The 16,957-nt window shown below is 34.7% G+C and overlaps 1 protein-coding gene across 1 annotated transcript in view; it reads left to right on the forward strand.

Annotated features, from left to right (window-relative positions):
- The window catches only part of ADAMTS20 (ADAM metallopeptidase with thrombospondin type 1 motif 20), a 197,356-nt gene that overhangs the window by 63,138 nt on the left and 117,261 nt on the right, over nucleotides 1–16,957 (forward strand). The window contains exons 8-9 of the mRNA XM_055358826.1: nucleotides 13,321–13,426; nucleotides 15,227–15,370. Coding sequence (XP_055214801.1) covers nucleotides 13,321–13,426; nucleotides 15,227–15,370 — 250 coding nt within the window. The remainder of the gene's footprint in view (nucleotides 1–13,320; nucleotides 13,427–15,226; nucleotides 15,371–16,957) is intronic.

Genomic DNA, 16,957 nt, shown 5'->3' on the forward strand with positions numbered 1-16,957 from the left:
AATAAACAACTGCTTTGAAGTTCACCGTGAAATTACATTCATAATCCTTTTTTATTTGAATAATCAATTCCCCAAACTATACATTGAATAATTCCTCTCTTTTTCTTAGAATCTGAAATGTCATATATAAAATTTCGGTATGCACTTGAGTCTGCAACATCATGCCACCATTTTATGGGACCATGCTTGCTATTTATCCATGCATCAGTTCCATAATATTTTCATTTTTATAGTTCTATAATAAATATTAATCAGTGGGGTATATACCACCAGCTTCTTTTCTTCAAGAATATTTTGGCTATTTTTGGACTTTTGTTCATCTATGGAAGTTTTAGAATCAGCATGTCAAGTTCTCAAAACATTTATCTGTCTAAGTAAGACTTTTAAAATGTCATTCAATAATAAATTATTTTCTTTCAGTGTGTCATGTACAACTTTTGCTAGACTTTAATTTTTTAATTTATTAATTTTTTTATTTCAATAGTTTCATGGATGCAAGTGGTTTTTGGTTACATGAATTAATTATATAGTGGTGAAGTCTTAAGATTTTAGTGCACCCATCACTTGAGTAGTGTACATTGTACCTAATAGGTAGTTTTTCACTCCTCACCCCCCTCCCACCCTCCCACACTTCCCTCTTCTGAGCTTCCAGTGTCCATTGTGCCACTCTGTATGCCTTTGCATACCCATAGCTTAGTTTTCACTTATAAGTGAGAACATGCAGTATTTGGTTTTTGATTCTTGAGTAACTTCACTTATAGTAATGCCTCCAGTTCCATCCAAATTGCTACAAAAGACATTATTTCATTGTTTTTGTGTGTGTGTCTGAGTAGTAATCCATGGTGTATACATACCACATTTTCTTTGCCCACTCATCAGTTGATGGATACTTAGGTATTTTTGCAGTTGTGAATTGTGCTGAGATAGCATATGTGTGCAGGTGTCTTTTTGATATAGTGACTTCTGTTCCTTTGGGTAAATACCCGGTAGTGGGATTACTGGATCAAATGGTAGATCTATTTTTAGTTCTTTGAGAAATCTGCATACTATTTTCCACAGAGGTTATACTAACTTACATTCTTATCAGCAGTGTACTTGCATTTCTTTTTTACCACATCTATGCCAATATCTGTTGTTGTTTGACTTTATAATAATGGCCTTTCTGGTTGTGGTAAGATGGTATCTCATTGTAGTTTTAATTTGCATTTTCCTGATGATTAGTAATGCTGAGCATTTTTTCATATGTTTGTTGGCCAATTGTACATCTCCTTTGAGAAATGTCTGTTCATGTCCTTTGCTCACTTTTTAATGGGATTATTTGTTTTCTTGCCGATGTGTTTGAGTTTCTTGTAGATTCTGGATATTAGTCCTTTGTCACATGCATCGTTTGCAAATATTTTCTCCCACTCTGCATTGTCTTTTTACTCTGATGATTATTTCTTTTGCTGTGCAGAAGCTTTTGAATTTAATCAGATTCCATTTATTTATTTTTGTTTTTGTCGCGTTTGCTTTTGGGGTCTTAGTCATAAATTCTTTGCCTAGGCCAATGTCCAGAAGAGTTTTTCCTAGGTTTTCTTCTAGAATTTTTATGGTTTCAAGTCTTAGATTTAAGTATTTAATCCATCTTGAGTTGATTTTTGTGTAAGGTGAAATATAGGGATACAGTTTCATTCTTCTACATGTGGCTATCCAACTTTCCCACCACCATTTATTAAATAGGCTATTCTTTCTCCAATTTATATTTTTGTATGCTTTGTCAAAAATCAGTTAGTTGTAAGTATTTGGCTTTATTTGTGGGTTTTCTATTCTGTTCCATTGATCTATGTGTCTGCTTTTATACCAGTACCATACCGTTTTGGTTACTATAGCCTTGTAGTATTGTTTGAAGTTGGATATGTGTTGCTTCCAGGTTTATTCTTTTTGCTTAGGATTGCCTTAGCTACTGGGTTCCTGTTTGGTTCTTTATGAATTTTATAATTGTAGTTTTATAATTCTTTGAAAAATGATATTGATATTTCGATAGAAATGCATTGAATGTGTAGATTTTTTGGCAATATGGTCATTTTCAATGATATTGATTTTTCCAGTCCACAAGCATGGGATGTATTTCTGTTTGTTTCACTTATTACTCATCTATGTTTTCTTTCAGCAGTGTTTTATAGTTCTCCTTGTTGCAATTTTCCACCTCCTTGGTTAAGTGTATTCCTAGGTATTTTATTTTATTTTTTGCAGCTGTTGTAAAAGGGGTTGAGTTCTTGATTTGATTCTCTGCTTGATTGTTTTTGGTGTATAGCAGTGATACTGATTCGTGTATGTTGATTTGGGAACCTAAGACTTTACTGAATTCATTTATCAGATCTAGGAGTCTTTTGGAGGAGTCTGTAAGATGGTCTAGGTATACGATCATATAATCAGTGAACAGAGATAGTTTGACTTCCACTTTTCCAATTTGGATGCCCTTTATTTCTTTCTCTTGCCTGATTGCTCTGGCTAAGACTTCTAGTAATATGTTGAATAGAAGTAGTGAAAGTGGGCATCTTTGTCTTGTTCCACTTCTTAGGGAGAATGCTTTCAGCTTTTCCCTGTTCAATATGATTGTGGCTGTGGGTTTGTCATATATGGCTTTTATTATTTTGAGATATGTTCTTTCTATGCCTAGTTTGAGGATTTTTTATCATAAAGGGATGCTGGATTTTATCAAGTTCTTTTTCTGAATCTATTGATATGATCATATAGTTCTTGTTTTTAATTCTGTTTATGTGATGAATCACATTTATTGACTTGTTTATGTTGAACCATCCCTGCATTCTTAGAATTAAACTTCTTTGATCATGGTGAATTATGTTTTCGATGCACTCTTCAGTTTGCTAGTATTTTGTTGAGGATTTTTCTACCTATATTCATCAGGGATATTGTTCAGTAGTGGTTTTGTTGTTGTTGTTGCTTTTTTTTTTTTTTTTTTTTGGCTATGTCCTTTCTTGACTGGTATCAGGGAAATACTGGCTTTATAAAATTAGTTAAGGAGGATTCCCTCCTCCATCTTTTGGAATAGTTTTAGTAGAATTGATACTAATTCTTGTTTGAATGTCTGATCGAATTCAGTAGTGAATCCGTCTGACCCTGAGGTTCTTTCCTACATGTTGACTTTAGATAGCCTGATAACTGTAAGCCTTGGTGATATCCTTTTTGCAATGATTTTCTCAGGAGTTCTTTGAGCTTCTGAATGTCTGAATGTATCTGAATGTCTAAATCTCTAGCAAGGCCAGAGAAGTTTTCCTCAGTTATTCCCTCAAATAGATTTTACAAACTTTTTGATTTTTCTTCTCTCTTAGGAACACCTATAATTCCTAGGTTTGGCCATTTTACGTAATCTCATATTTCTTGGAGACTTTGTTCATTTCTTTTCATTCTTTTTTAAAAAAATTGTCTGGGTTAATTTGAAAGTCTTGTCTTTGAGCTCTGAAATTATCTCTTCTAGTCTGTTGTTAGACTCCTTCTAGTCTATTGTTAAAATTTGCACTGCATTTTCTAGTTTCGTAAATGTGTCTTTCATTTCCAGAAGTTCTGATTGTTTTTTTTATTTAAAATATCTCTTTAGAACATTTTTAATTTATATCCTGAATTCTTTAAAAATCCTATTTGTTTTTCACCTCTCTATTGTATCTCCTTGAGTTACTTAATAATCAACCTTTTGGATTCTTTATCTGGTGTTTCAAAGATTTCATTTTGGCTTATACCCACTTCTGGAGAGTTAGTATAATATTTTGGGGATGTCACAGAACCCTGTTTTTGATATTGCCAGAATTATTTTTCTGGTTCCTTCTCATTTGGGTAGACTATGTCTTCTAATTATTTTTGTATTTATTTTTGATTCAACTGGGTTTTTTTAAGAATTTCATTTTTCCCCCTTGAGGATGTGCTTTTAATGTTTATAGTTTATTGTCACCTAGCTTTGGTTCTGGCTGCTTTCAGTGGTGGACTCAGTATGAGTTCCTTGATTATAGAAAAATCTTCATGCAATGGATTTCTCAGATGCTGGTAGTCATAGTGATGTGGTGGGTCTATGGGTTCACTGTCTCCTGTGTGGCTGGAATGGAAGAGGTCTCGTGACACTTATCTTGTTGCCCCATGGTGTGCACTTTAAAAAGTGTTTTATCCCAATTACTTTATTCACTGGATTGAATAGTTCATGCTTCAGTCCAGTAAGCGGTACCCATGGGTAAAAACTGGCTGCGGCTAAAGCAGGTGAGTAAGTGCAATACCCCAGTGTTGGGCAGACATCTCAGCCTTGACAGAGCAGGCTGGGGAAGCTGCACTGAGGACTTTTCAAGGGGAAGAGAAGGAGCCACCGTGACTCTCCTTCCAAGCCAGCAGGAAAGAGATCCACCACCCAGTCACATTCCCCACCCAATGTTCTGGTTATTCAGATCAGACAAACACCTCATTTCATTGTTAGGAATGCTAATGTTCCATTTAGAGAGGGGTTGTGACTCTACCTCTTGTGCAAGCCTGGACCTGGAGGGTGCTCCTCCTGTGGGGATGTTGTCACCCTGAAGTACTCCAGTAAGGCTGTCTACAGATGGTGAGGGGGAGAAGTCCCCTTCTCTAAGACCCTTCATGAGCACCAGGGCTGCCTGACTCTTGAGCTCAGTACTGTACCTATGCCTCTGCTGAAACTCCCCACAGGTGGAAAATTCAGGGACTCATGGCCTCCAGTCTGGTTTCTTTTGTCCCACAGGATGCTTCCTTAATATGGTACACTCCCCTTCCCCCTAGAATTAGCAGTCCCTGAGAGCCAGGCTACCGTGAATCTTGCTGCTTCTTTGGGTCTAGCTGCCCAGTGAGGCTGCCACACCCCAGGTTGGTGCTGGGGAATGTCTGCAAGGAATCCAGAGATGTGACCTGTCCTCTAGTTTCCCAGTAGCAGGTACCAGTACCAGCTCTGATGGAGGTGGAAGAGGAGTGACGTAGACTCTGAGATTTCTTTCATTATAAGTAGCCTTAGTGTGTTGGCTTTCTCAAATGTCAGCTGTAGTAGTGATATACTGGCTCATGGACAGACTCAAGATCTCCTTGTTAGCCAGGCTGATGCAGGCAGTGGTGACAGCTGAGGTTGTGCAAAGGTTTTCTCCTTCCTGAGCCAGGGAGGAGATACAATCTGTTATCTGACCTACAGATGTTGTAACTGGCTGTTCAGTTGCACACCAGCCAGGAGATGGTGCTTTCAAAAGTATAGCAGTTATGGTGGTAGCAGTGGAATTTGTGCTTGCCTCATATTACCCAGGGGAGGTACTCTGATGTCTCAGGCAATGGGTGGAGCCATGGAACTCCCAAGTGTCCTTGTCTTTTGTGTTACGCTACCAGGGCAGGTGGAGGGGTAAAGCTAGGTTGGGGACGGGTCAGGCAAGTCTGTGCTCTGGCTCCCCACATGTAGGCATAAGAAGCGACCCCAGTGGGAAGCAGAAGGCAGCTCCCTGGCTGCTGGAGTAATGTTCCGGGGAGGAGCACAGCTGCCTCTGCTACACAAAAGAATCTACACTGGGAGGTGGCAGTAAGCCCCACTCAGCTCCCACACTCTTGCAAGGCAGGTCTTACACCCACAGTGATCTGCTAACAGCAGCTAACTGGGTTTCAGGCAGCTTGTTTCAGAACTCGAAACTTCCCCAGACTATAAGCCTTCCCTATGGAGATGGAGTGACTTTCAGGCCACACCCTTTCCTGTCTGCCCATGAAGCAAAGGTGTCCAGCTCTTGCCCCCGTGGTGACAACACACTTCAGGCTCGCTCCTCGGGTCTGGCCAACGAGGTTCGTTCCCACTTGAGATTATATTGCAAACCTCAGTTGGGAGCTTCTCTCAGCCTGTGACCACTGCCTGAATTAGCTGGCCAACTTTTGCGAGGTTCGTTGTGAGAAAGGATCAGAAATGGCTTTCTTCCATCCCTGCTGGAGACTGGGAGTACACAATGATGCCGTTCCTTCTCATATATTCCCCACTGCTCACTAAATCAGCTGCAGCACTGGGTAGGGTTAACGCCTTCTCCCCATGGCCTGGATTTCCTGGCTTCCCAGTGGGAGTGTGTGTCACGGTGGCAGGCTCTCCCCAATTCACCCTTGGGAGGCTCCATTTTCCGTCTGGTTCATGATGTAGGCTGTTGCCCATTGCTTCCTTCAAAGGGTCTGTGGTTTCTTTCCATTTTTCGGTTAAGTTCCTGTGTTGCTCCTTGGAAAAAAGTTCACAGTGTGAGTTCCACACGCTATTTTGTCTTTCCGGGTGGGAGAGGCATGCCAAAAATACCTCCAGTTAGACATCTTGGAGAAAAAAAATAAAACAAAAAAAGACTTTTATTTTCTATTGTTAAAGTAAATGTTTTATGATGCCAGTCCATAGAAATGCAACAGATTATTTGGCTTGTTGATTTTTAAATGCAGCCACCTGATTCATCACTTTAATTGTCATAGTTTCACTTGTAGATTCTTTTTGATTGTTATGTGAATAATTATATTTGTGAATTATGGCAATATATTTCCTCTTCTTTAATCCTTATAACTCTTTTCTTGTCTTACTGCAAGATAAAAATCTCTTATAGAATGATGAAGAGACGTTTCTGGATTTTAAAAGGAATACTTTAAGGTTGCACCATTAAGAAAAATATTTGCTGTAGGTTCTTAGCAGATAAATTTATTATCCTTGTTTTCTGAGTCTTTTAAAAAATGATACATGTTTTATTTTCTTAAGTGTTTTTTCTGCAGATAGTGAAATGATCATATGATTATTTCATCTTAACCCATTTAGGCCTAGTGTTCCATTATTGGAACGCTAAGCTTGTGGAAGTTATTTATATCCTACTGCTCAAGGTCATCACCAAGGTCTGATTTTTCACACAAAAAATGTGCAACCTCCTGTATAAATGGGTTAATCTGGTGAATTCCATAGATTTTAAAAATTAATATTATTTTTAGTTGACAAATCATAATTATATACATTTTTGGGGGTAAAATGTAGTGTTTTGATATATGTAGGCAATGTGGAATGATTAAATCAAGCTAATTAACAAACCTATTATCTTATTCTTTTTTTTAGTGAGACATCTGAAACCTACTTTCTTAGTTATTATAATACATTATGATAACTATAGTCACCCTCCTGTGCAATAGATCTCAAAAACGTATTTCTCCTGCCTAACTGAAACTACGTACCCTTTGACTAAGAACTTCCCCATTCCCTACCTCTAATATCTGCCCACACTCCCTCAGCATGTGGAAACCACCATTCTTCTCTCTATTTATCAGAGTTCGACTTTTTTAGATTCCATGTAAATGAGATCATGTGATATTTGTCTTTCTATGCCTGGCTTATTTCACTGAGCGTAATGTCCTACAGATTCATCCATGCTGTTGCAAGTGACAGAATGTTCTTCTTTTTTAAAGGCTGAATTGTGTTCCATTATGTATATATACCACATTTTCTTTATCTACTTATGCATTGATGTATACTTATGTTGTATACTGTAAAGTAAATTACTACAGCCATTATGGAAAATAGTATGAAGATTTCTCAAAAAGCTGAAAATAGAACTACCGTATGATATAGCAATCCCACTCCTGGATATATATCGAAAGGAACTGAAATCAGTATGATGAAGAAACAGTTGCACTTCCATGTTTATTGCAGCATAGATTTTTCTAACAGTAAACCAACCTTGAACAAGACTCTTCCTTCTTTACCCCCCACACACTGCTAGATTCTACTTGCTAATTTCATGCATACATTTTCAGGAGTGAAGATGGCCTGTAATTTTCCTCTCTTTTAGTGTAGTTTTCTAATTTTGATTATAAGGTTTCATTCACCTTATAAAATGAGTTAAGGTGTATTATTTTTTCCCCAAGTCTAGAAGATTTTGTGTGCTATTGAAATGATACATCCTTTCAACATTTGAACAGTTGGTAGGCCCCACGTGGAAAACCATTTGCTTTTACTTGCCATCATATTTACTTTGCGGAAGGTTAACCATTTATGGAGTTTCTCCAGTGGAAATCAGATTTTATTTATGTCTTCTTAAATATATTCGAAAAGTTATTCTTTCTAGATATTTGACTATTTCTTTTACTAGTAACATTTATTAGCTTAAATGATTTTCATAGCATTTTCTTATTGTTTTAAGCTTTCTCACTCTAGTTGTGTCTCAATTTATTTCTGATATTGTTTGTGCCTCTCTTTTTTAATAGGTCAATTCACTGAAATATTGTTTATTTCATTTGTCTTTTTAATGAACCAACTATTTGCTTTTTGTGTCTTATTTTTATTTCATGAATGTCTGCTCTTTGTTATCTTTCTTGTAGCTTTGTTTTTCAATTTACTCCTGCTGTTCTATTTGTAAGTTGATTGCTTAACTGATTAATGTCCAGGATTTCTTCTTTTCTAATTTTATTACTAAGACTATCAATTTACTTTAAGGTATCACTTTTCTGTGTCCCATAAGTTTTTATTGGTATTTTCCATGTCATTAAAAATTCTAAATATATGTAAATCATATTTAAATTCCATCATGATTTATTTGCTGCTTCATGAATTACATAAAAATGCATTTAAATATTTATGAATGTGTGGAGACTTGTTATTTTTATTTATTGACTTACAACTTAATTTTATTGTAGTTAGAGAATGTGATCTATTGATATTCTTTGAAATCTTGATATTTCCTTCATGATCTATTATGTAGCCAATTTAAGAAAATACTCCATGTATACTTTAAAAGAATGTATATTCTTTGAGTTCTGTATTTGTCTATTAAATCAAGTTTGCTAATCGTGTAGTTCAAATCAACTATTTTTTTTACTAATTACATTACTAATTGAAACATGAAGTATATCTCTATCACTTTCTTCATATAATTTTACAATTAGTTACCTTGTCTAGCTTAAGGCTAACTTGTTAGATACATAGTTTAGTGAATAGAACCTTTTACAACTGTGTAGTGACTCTCTTTATCTCTGATAATGCTTTTTAAAGAAAAAATAGAGTTGGTGTGTCGAGCTGTTGTCACTCATAATAAATGTATGGGTTCTTTCCACATCAACAACCAGTTCTTCAACTCTCCAGACACTAAATACTCTACAATTCAATTCATTTCTGATACTTAACTACCCTGAGTTTGTGCCGGACTCCGCAGGTTTAAGCGCTCAGTCCTATAAAACCGTCCTTACTTCAGGCACCAGTTGCAAGTATTAGGTGCCCAGGGTACCTACACATCTGTCTGAGTTAGCTGCAAAGTCAGGGATTCTCACAACCGACTCTTTCTGATTCAGTAATTTACTAAAATAACTCATAGGTTTCAGTTTTTTCCTGATTTAACAGGCAAATACTCTTATTTTCAAAATATATTTTTCTAGCTACCAATTCTAGGTTGACAGTTATTTTCTCTCAATATCTTGAATATATGATTGTGTTGTGCCTGCCTTTTGCTATTGAGAAACCTGTAGTGGGTTTAGTTGCAGACTTTTTGGTGATCTGTCTTTTATAAGATCCTCTCTTTGTCTTGAATATAAAGCAGTTTCATTAAAACTTCATCCTAATATAGATATGTTTCTTTTTATTTATCCTGCTTGGGCTATGTCATGAGTCCTATATCTACTGTTTATCTTCCAGCAATTTTGGAAAATTTTCATTTTTTTCTTTCAAATTTTATCTTATTATTTTATCTGTTTTCACTGTGGGATTCTACTACATCTGTATTAGATCTTCTCATTCTGCTGTCTGTGCTTTCATTTTTTTTCTCTTCATGCCTCATTCAAGCAGCTCTAATTTCCATTTTACTAATATAAATTAGTATATTTGGCTCTCTCTTTAGCTATGTCTAATCTGGTATTTCACCCATCCTTCACATTTTATATTTTAAAATATATATATTTTTCAATGTAAAAGATACTATTTAGTTCTTATTAAAAATCTACCTGTTCATTTTGTTTACATTTAAAAAATATTTGTGCATGTTTTTAATTGAATTTCATTTTCTTAAACATCTTATGTGGAATAATTTTATATTACATATCTGAAAATTTACATATCTCAAATACATGATAGCCATACATCTTATTTCTGCTTTTACGTATGTTCTCTTATTTGTTTGTTTGATTTTGAGCTTATATTTATTAATATTAAGCCATGGGGTTGAAAAATTGCTAGCTCAAAAAGTGTGTGCTTTCTTCTAGAGATTTTTATTTCTTGTTGGAATCCAAAGGGTGTTCATAACTTGAGTCCCTGGTTTAATGAAGAAAACTCAACATCCACATGCACCTTGAAGCTTCCTCTAGCAAGCTCTTACTCTTTGGACCATATTACTTTTATCAGTATTTGCCCTCAGAATAGCATCTATCCTTATTATTCATTGCTTACCACCTAGAATTTGAAAAGTATGAATGTGTGTGTATGTGTGTACATATGCCTGCATGCTTGTGTATTGAGAGAGAGAGAGAGAAAGAAAGAGACAAAGAAGAGAGAGAGAGTGCATATGTGTGCTAAGTCACTGAGGTTTGGACTTGATAGTCCTCACTAGTCATGTGAGCTAGGCTTTCATTAAAACCTAGTTTTTATTAAATATCTAGTTCTTTATGTTAAGGGGTTCTTTGGAAATGCCAGTCTTCCACACTTGTAGAAATAGGCACTTGTTGCTCTAATTTTTACAACAGACTGAATTTCTTCCTCCCTACAAACTATTATCTGGGTTTGTTAAGAGTGTTTTATGAGATCACTTAATAAGAATCTACTGAATATATTTCTTGCATTATCTATACCCTGTTGTCCCATCTTTAAACTTAAGTAGTATGAACTTTTACTGAGTATCTGTCATTTCTTACTATTTTTTTAGTGCTTGAATGCTAGACATTCTGGACTATTCCTATAGAAATTGTTGGTCTTCTAGTCCCCAATTATGGTTTTATAGCTTTCTGCCACTCCTGTGTACATAAATTATAATGACATTTAGAAACGTATAATATGATGATGAAAGCATTATTATCCCTTAAGTCAAGAGTAATGATTATAATGATAGTTAAGGTATTTGAATGCTTCCTATGAGATACTATATTTGAACAACTGTTATTCTAATTTTATAGATGACGATGAATAATTTGCACAAGACTACACAGCTTATATTAATGCAAATATTAGTATTTTATTTTCTCATCTGAAATATGTGAAAATAACAAACTAAGGACAGTTCTTAATAATAAACACAAAATGTTGGTAGTAATTACTAGATTTTCTGTTATATCTCCATTTACGTTTATTGTTGCCTCAGTCCCTGACCATGTTTTGCAAAATATGTTGCAGAATGATTTTCATTCTTCAGGATGGCTAGATTGGGTGGCTGTATGCAGCTTCTTGTATTTCCAAACACAGGGAACCTGTATCAAGCTTGGGCCCATGCTGCCTTATTCTATCTTTAGACTTTTAGAGAACCCAGAATTAGCTTGAATGAGTCTAGACACAAACCATCAACCAGCGCCATGTTTCCATAATATTAACCATTTACTTTGAGTTTTGTAAGTGTTGCCTGCTTATGGGAATATTTGAGCTTGGTCTCTAATCATATTTGATATATATTTTTACAAATCTCTTATGTGACTAAAATGTTCAGTTTAAAATGTATATACCTTTAAGCATGAAACATAAAGTTTGGTTGGTAATGGACTCAACAATGTGTTCCAAATATCTGCATAGTGCTAAAAATGAAAATATTGGAATTGTGTAATTTGGCAAATTGAAAATACAAACAAATCCTACTGTAGGATGTCCATGAAAGAAATGTGTTTCCCTTAAACTTATACTGACAAAAGAGAAACATATAATAAGATGATGATCCACTAAAAAACTGAACATGCAAGCATGAATTGTAGAATTTTAAGGAAACCAGTAATTCCCTCACACTCTACAGAGGAAATAATTTCTCTACAGAGAAATAATTTTTTTGTTCTTTTTAATTTTTTTCCTTGCTTGATTTTAGTCTTCATTGTAAGGAAAAAGCTCGTTTTCTGGAGGGACCTTGCCCGAAGCAAGACCTTTTGATGGTGTGGTCAGAAGGAGAGCAAATCTTTCCTTTTTATTAAAAAGTATTGGCTAATGAACTTCTTCATCTTTTGACTTTTCCCCAGCTTATTTGGATTCCTCAGTTTAACTTCCATTTCTCTTAAAGCACAACAAAAACATTCTAGTTGTTAGGACATCTACCTTAAATGCTAAGAAGATGTTCAGGTTTTTAACTCCTAAGAATAAAAGATGACATAGCAGGGAAGAGCTAAACTAGGAGCTAATGAAGTCTGTTTGTTCTATATTAAGACATTTCTAAATGCAAAAGCTTTACAGTAAGAAACTGATTATCTATGAAAAAATCTTTTTTTTGTGAAAGGAAGAGTTCTAGGAAAGCAGATAAATTTACAACCAAATTGAAGGATAATAATAGCAAAATCATGGGATTATGTTAAGCTAAAAAATAAGTAAATGAAAAACTGACATGATTGGTGGTGAAATATGGATTGTTGTAATGAATATTTATTTTGAGTTTCTTATCCTATATTATTTTTAGAGGACTGCATATACGATAATTATTGCTATCTTTGGTGTCCAGACAGTTCATACCTTCATCTTTCAACAGCACATTTGAGTTGCATGTTATTCTTTACATAGAACTAAATATATCCTGATTTGCAATACATTTCCTATTGCGGAAATGTTACAAAATTATTCAGTGACTGCAGTAATTCTTATATTATAAACTCGTTTTATTTTATTTAACATATATTAAATGCCAGACATTATTCTTACCACTTAACATATTTTTTACTCATGTCATGTGATAATTGAATATTTGTATACTGCTTTAAACCTTAAAAAAGTAAAGAAACTTCATAGATTTGTAGAGTTCTGTGCCATTTTTTTCTCCTATTAGCTTTTCTATTACCAATCAACACATTTAATCTGTTTCCTGCTACCCACGCTAATGTGTTAAAACACTTCATACTTCCTGCAAATATTCTTTTCTTCTTAAAAATTTTTAAAAAATATTTTAAAAAGTTGTTTGCTCACTCTACATTTTGGATTATTTACTTCAGTAGATTCCCAAAATTTGCAAAGATGATTTCAACTGCAGATAAATCATTCCATTCTCTTTTTTTCACCTTTTAAAACGTTTATTCAATATTAACAGCCAATTCTGCATTCTTTTCTAAGTAATAACGTCAATGGTTAAATGCTTCAAAATTAAGTTCTTTACGATTTTGGTAGTGTTTTCCATTTTGATGAAATACAAATGTGAAATTTTTCAGGTTTATCATACTTAGGTACCATATGTGATCCTTTACAAAGCTGCTTTATTAATGAAGAAAAAGGACTCATTTCTGCTTTTACTATAGCCCATGAGCTTGGGCACACGTAAGTACCTTCTGTCACCTCCTTAATGTGCATTCTATTTATCTTTGCACAGAATGCCTGAAATTCTATCTTCAGTTGAGTAATTAGTACCTTTGTTTCTTCATAAAATGTTATTAGTGTAATTTTCTTCCCTGAAATGCTAACTCTGGCTCTTTTGTGATCTATGTTAGGTCAGACAGGCTGCACAGATCAACAGACTAAGCAAAGAACTAGAACTTGGGAATTCTTTTATTTCCTTTACTGTATTGGATACATGACAAGCACTTCTGGCCTCTGTCTCTTGTTATCCTATATATGACCAGGTACTGTCCTCTACCATTTTATGGGAGGGCCTGCATGGGCTCCTGGTTCTGGGGGACTCCCCCAAATATTTGTAATACCAACTCATTTCTTGCTCTCAGTAATGTGCCCCAACAGAGGATATTGCCCATGGGAATTTCTTAGTTACTAAAAGATTTTTTTTTAAGTATTCACTTTTTCCATAGTTGCTCATAAAAATTTGGGATTCTCTTACCTTTTCCTGCATTACTGAAAAATATGCTGGGGTTCTGTGTTGTAAGAATAGAGGCCGTGATTTCTCATGATACCCTTGGAGCTCCCATGGAAAATCAGAAACCCCTACAAATGTATCCTCTGAAAAAAGATTCTAAATGTACCCCTCAGAACTCCTGGTGTTTCTTTGTTATCTGCTAATAAGGACCTGAGTCTAGAGTTGCCTCTGTTAGTTTGACCACATTTAATTTCCTAGTCATGCCTTGAGAAATCATTAGAACATTCAAGGGGAATAATAATTTCAAATGGAGATAATTTTTAGTAAACGATCATCTCTTCAGTTCCCTTTTTGCATGGTTATATCTCATAATCATCAACAAGCTACACACTTTATTTTGTAAGTTGTTTATGAAGTGGGGGGATAGGATGAACAGAATATCTGAGGACAGAAGTATTGCGGCAACATCTGGGTGGCACTATGTGCTGGTTTTCAAGGCTGCTAACCAGTAGAAGACGATTTTTGCAGAGAGTACCATCTTAGATATTTGTTTTCTTTCTGAGAAACTCTTTAGGTGTCTCTAGTTTATGGGTAAGTTGTTTAATTTAAAAAATTGTTTAAATACAAATTTTAGCAGGCAAGGATCTGAATTAAGTGGTTTCAGTGTTCCTTCTAAACTTGAGCTTATACTTGAGTTCCCCCCAAATTGTATAGGATCTGCTGCCAACCTGCTAATTACTTAATAATTAAGTCATGAAGATGTGACTGCCCTTTAGGAATGTTTTTATTATTCTAGTTCTGTTGGGCATCACTTAGGAAGTATGGACCTAAAATAGTATTTAGGGTCTTTCATATAAAATAGATGGATACTGTAGAATGATGAGAATTGGGGATTCACGAAGTTCTTGTGGTATTGTAGCTATAGTCAATGGTCTAGAATTTAGTGTGGTATTACCTTTACCTAGTCTCTATCCACACACATCTCTATCCACAACATGGGATATCCATGTTGAACCTGCAGGCACTTTTATGTCAATGCTGTGGTCCATATTGTGATGAGGTGCAACAGAGTCCAAATATTTTGATTGTGTAGATTCAGATGCCAGATCACCAGCCTATAATATTTCTCAGTCATCAGGTACTTCTAAACATGAACATTGTAAGGCCTTACGGATAGATGGAGTTCAAATTATGATATAACCAGATTTATCTATATTTTATATTGTATTATAATGTGACTATAAAGGATCTGTTACTAATATTGTAAGCATCTTTTGATATTTCTTTTAAGTGTTTATTTTTATTTTTAGACTTGGTGTTCAACATGATGATAGTCCTAGATGTAAAGAAATGAAAGTTACACAGTATCATGTAATGGCCCCTGCTTTAAGTTTTCACATGAGTCCTTGGAGCTGGTCAAACTGTAGTCGGAAATATGTTACTGAATTCCTAGAGTAAGTAAATTTATGTTAAATAATTGAACATGTATTCGATTATAAGATTTGAAATTGATATTTTTAAAGGTGGTTCAATTTCTGTTTAGCTTTTTCTTGTTTAAATTTATGTTTACTTTCACTGTACAAATGGATGTTTAAGAACAAGAAGAGTTGTGTGCATGTGTACATATATATATACATATATATAATTTCACTCTTTAAAATAAATATTTTTATTGTAGTTTAGACCTAGCTATTATTTTTTTATTCTGGATTCTTTCTTGTGATGAAAACTATGTTTGATGGGAGACTAATGGGAATTCCAGTTTCCTTATGTGTTTTTGAATTTTTTCGAAGTGACTAGGTAATATTTTGAGAGAAATTTGAGTGGCTCAAGTTTGAGGTGCCCCTGAAGGACAGAGAATAGCTAAAGTCAAACTATAAATTATTCTGATAGTTCTCTAAAGCCACAGAGATGCCAAGTCTCTAACTTTACGTATTCTTTCAGGAGCTCTTTCTAGCTCTGAAGAGAGGTAGTAGATCCAGGTTTTTCTTGCCTCATTTCTCCACCTTCCTTCAGGTTTCTCTGCTTCCCAATTTCTTTTATCCAAATGGTGTTTCTTTCTCAGTCACTGAAACTTTTCCAAAAGGCAAGCCTGAGCTCCTTCCCAATAATCTTTTTGTATAAATGTAACACCACTTCTTCTATGGATGTATTCTAAATCATCAATTATCATCAGTTATTTTCTAATTCCCTCTTTATGAAACCTATGGGAACAAATAAAATCATGCTTTGGAATATATATTTATAAATATATCCTCAAATTATAAACAACAGTGATAATACATACTTCTATAGGAGCTTGACTTAAAAGCACAACTTATACTTTCTGATCTGTACAGAATTGTATATAGCATTGTTCAAAGGTTAAAAATACTGATGTGACATGTAAAAATACCAATGGTGCACTTTTCTTTTTAGAAGGGGGTAATATTTTGATTTTCTTCAAAGGAAATTTTTAAGATTACATGTTCATTTAATTGGAAAATTTATATTTTCCCTTTTAGCTAGTAAAATTTTTCAAAAAAGATTTATTTTAATTATTGCAGTGGGACAAATTGTTGCTCTTAGCCCAATTGGAATAGCTGTATATTTCCACAGAGTTTTCTGCATACTGGACATTGCATGGTAAATTAGGAGTAATATGTATATTTCTCATGTTTTTCCTAAGTCATTCAAACATATCATGTATTCTGATAGCATGTTAAAAGATATTACCACTCTGAATTTACACATGAGGAGACTGTGGTTCAGGGAGATAGGGAGATTAAAAAATTTTTCCATGGCCATGCATCTTAGGAATTGATGGGAACCAAAATGTAAGCTCCCAAAGCCAGTGACCTTGACTCTGCTATACTCCCACCTTGAAAGACCTCTTGAGGTGGAGACAGCATAAAACTTTTTGAAGCTTGTTTGTTGTTGTTGTTGTTGTTGTTTAGGACTAGAAATATGCTTTCTCAAGTGATTTTAAAACTTATTTTTCCAACATTTTAACAGTTAGTCATTACACTTGAGGCATTACTATTGGATAGCAAAGTAGACCA

The sequence above is a fragment of the Gorilla gorilla genome, chromosome 10, assembly GCF_029281585.2.
Source record: "Gorilla gorilla gorilla isolate KB3781 chromosome 10, NHGRI_mGorGor1-v2.1_pri, whole genome shotgun sequence".
Lineage (NCBI taxonomy): Eukaryota > Metazoa > Chordata > Mammalia > Primates > Hominidae > Gorilla > Gorilla gorilla.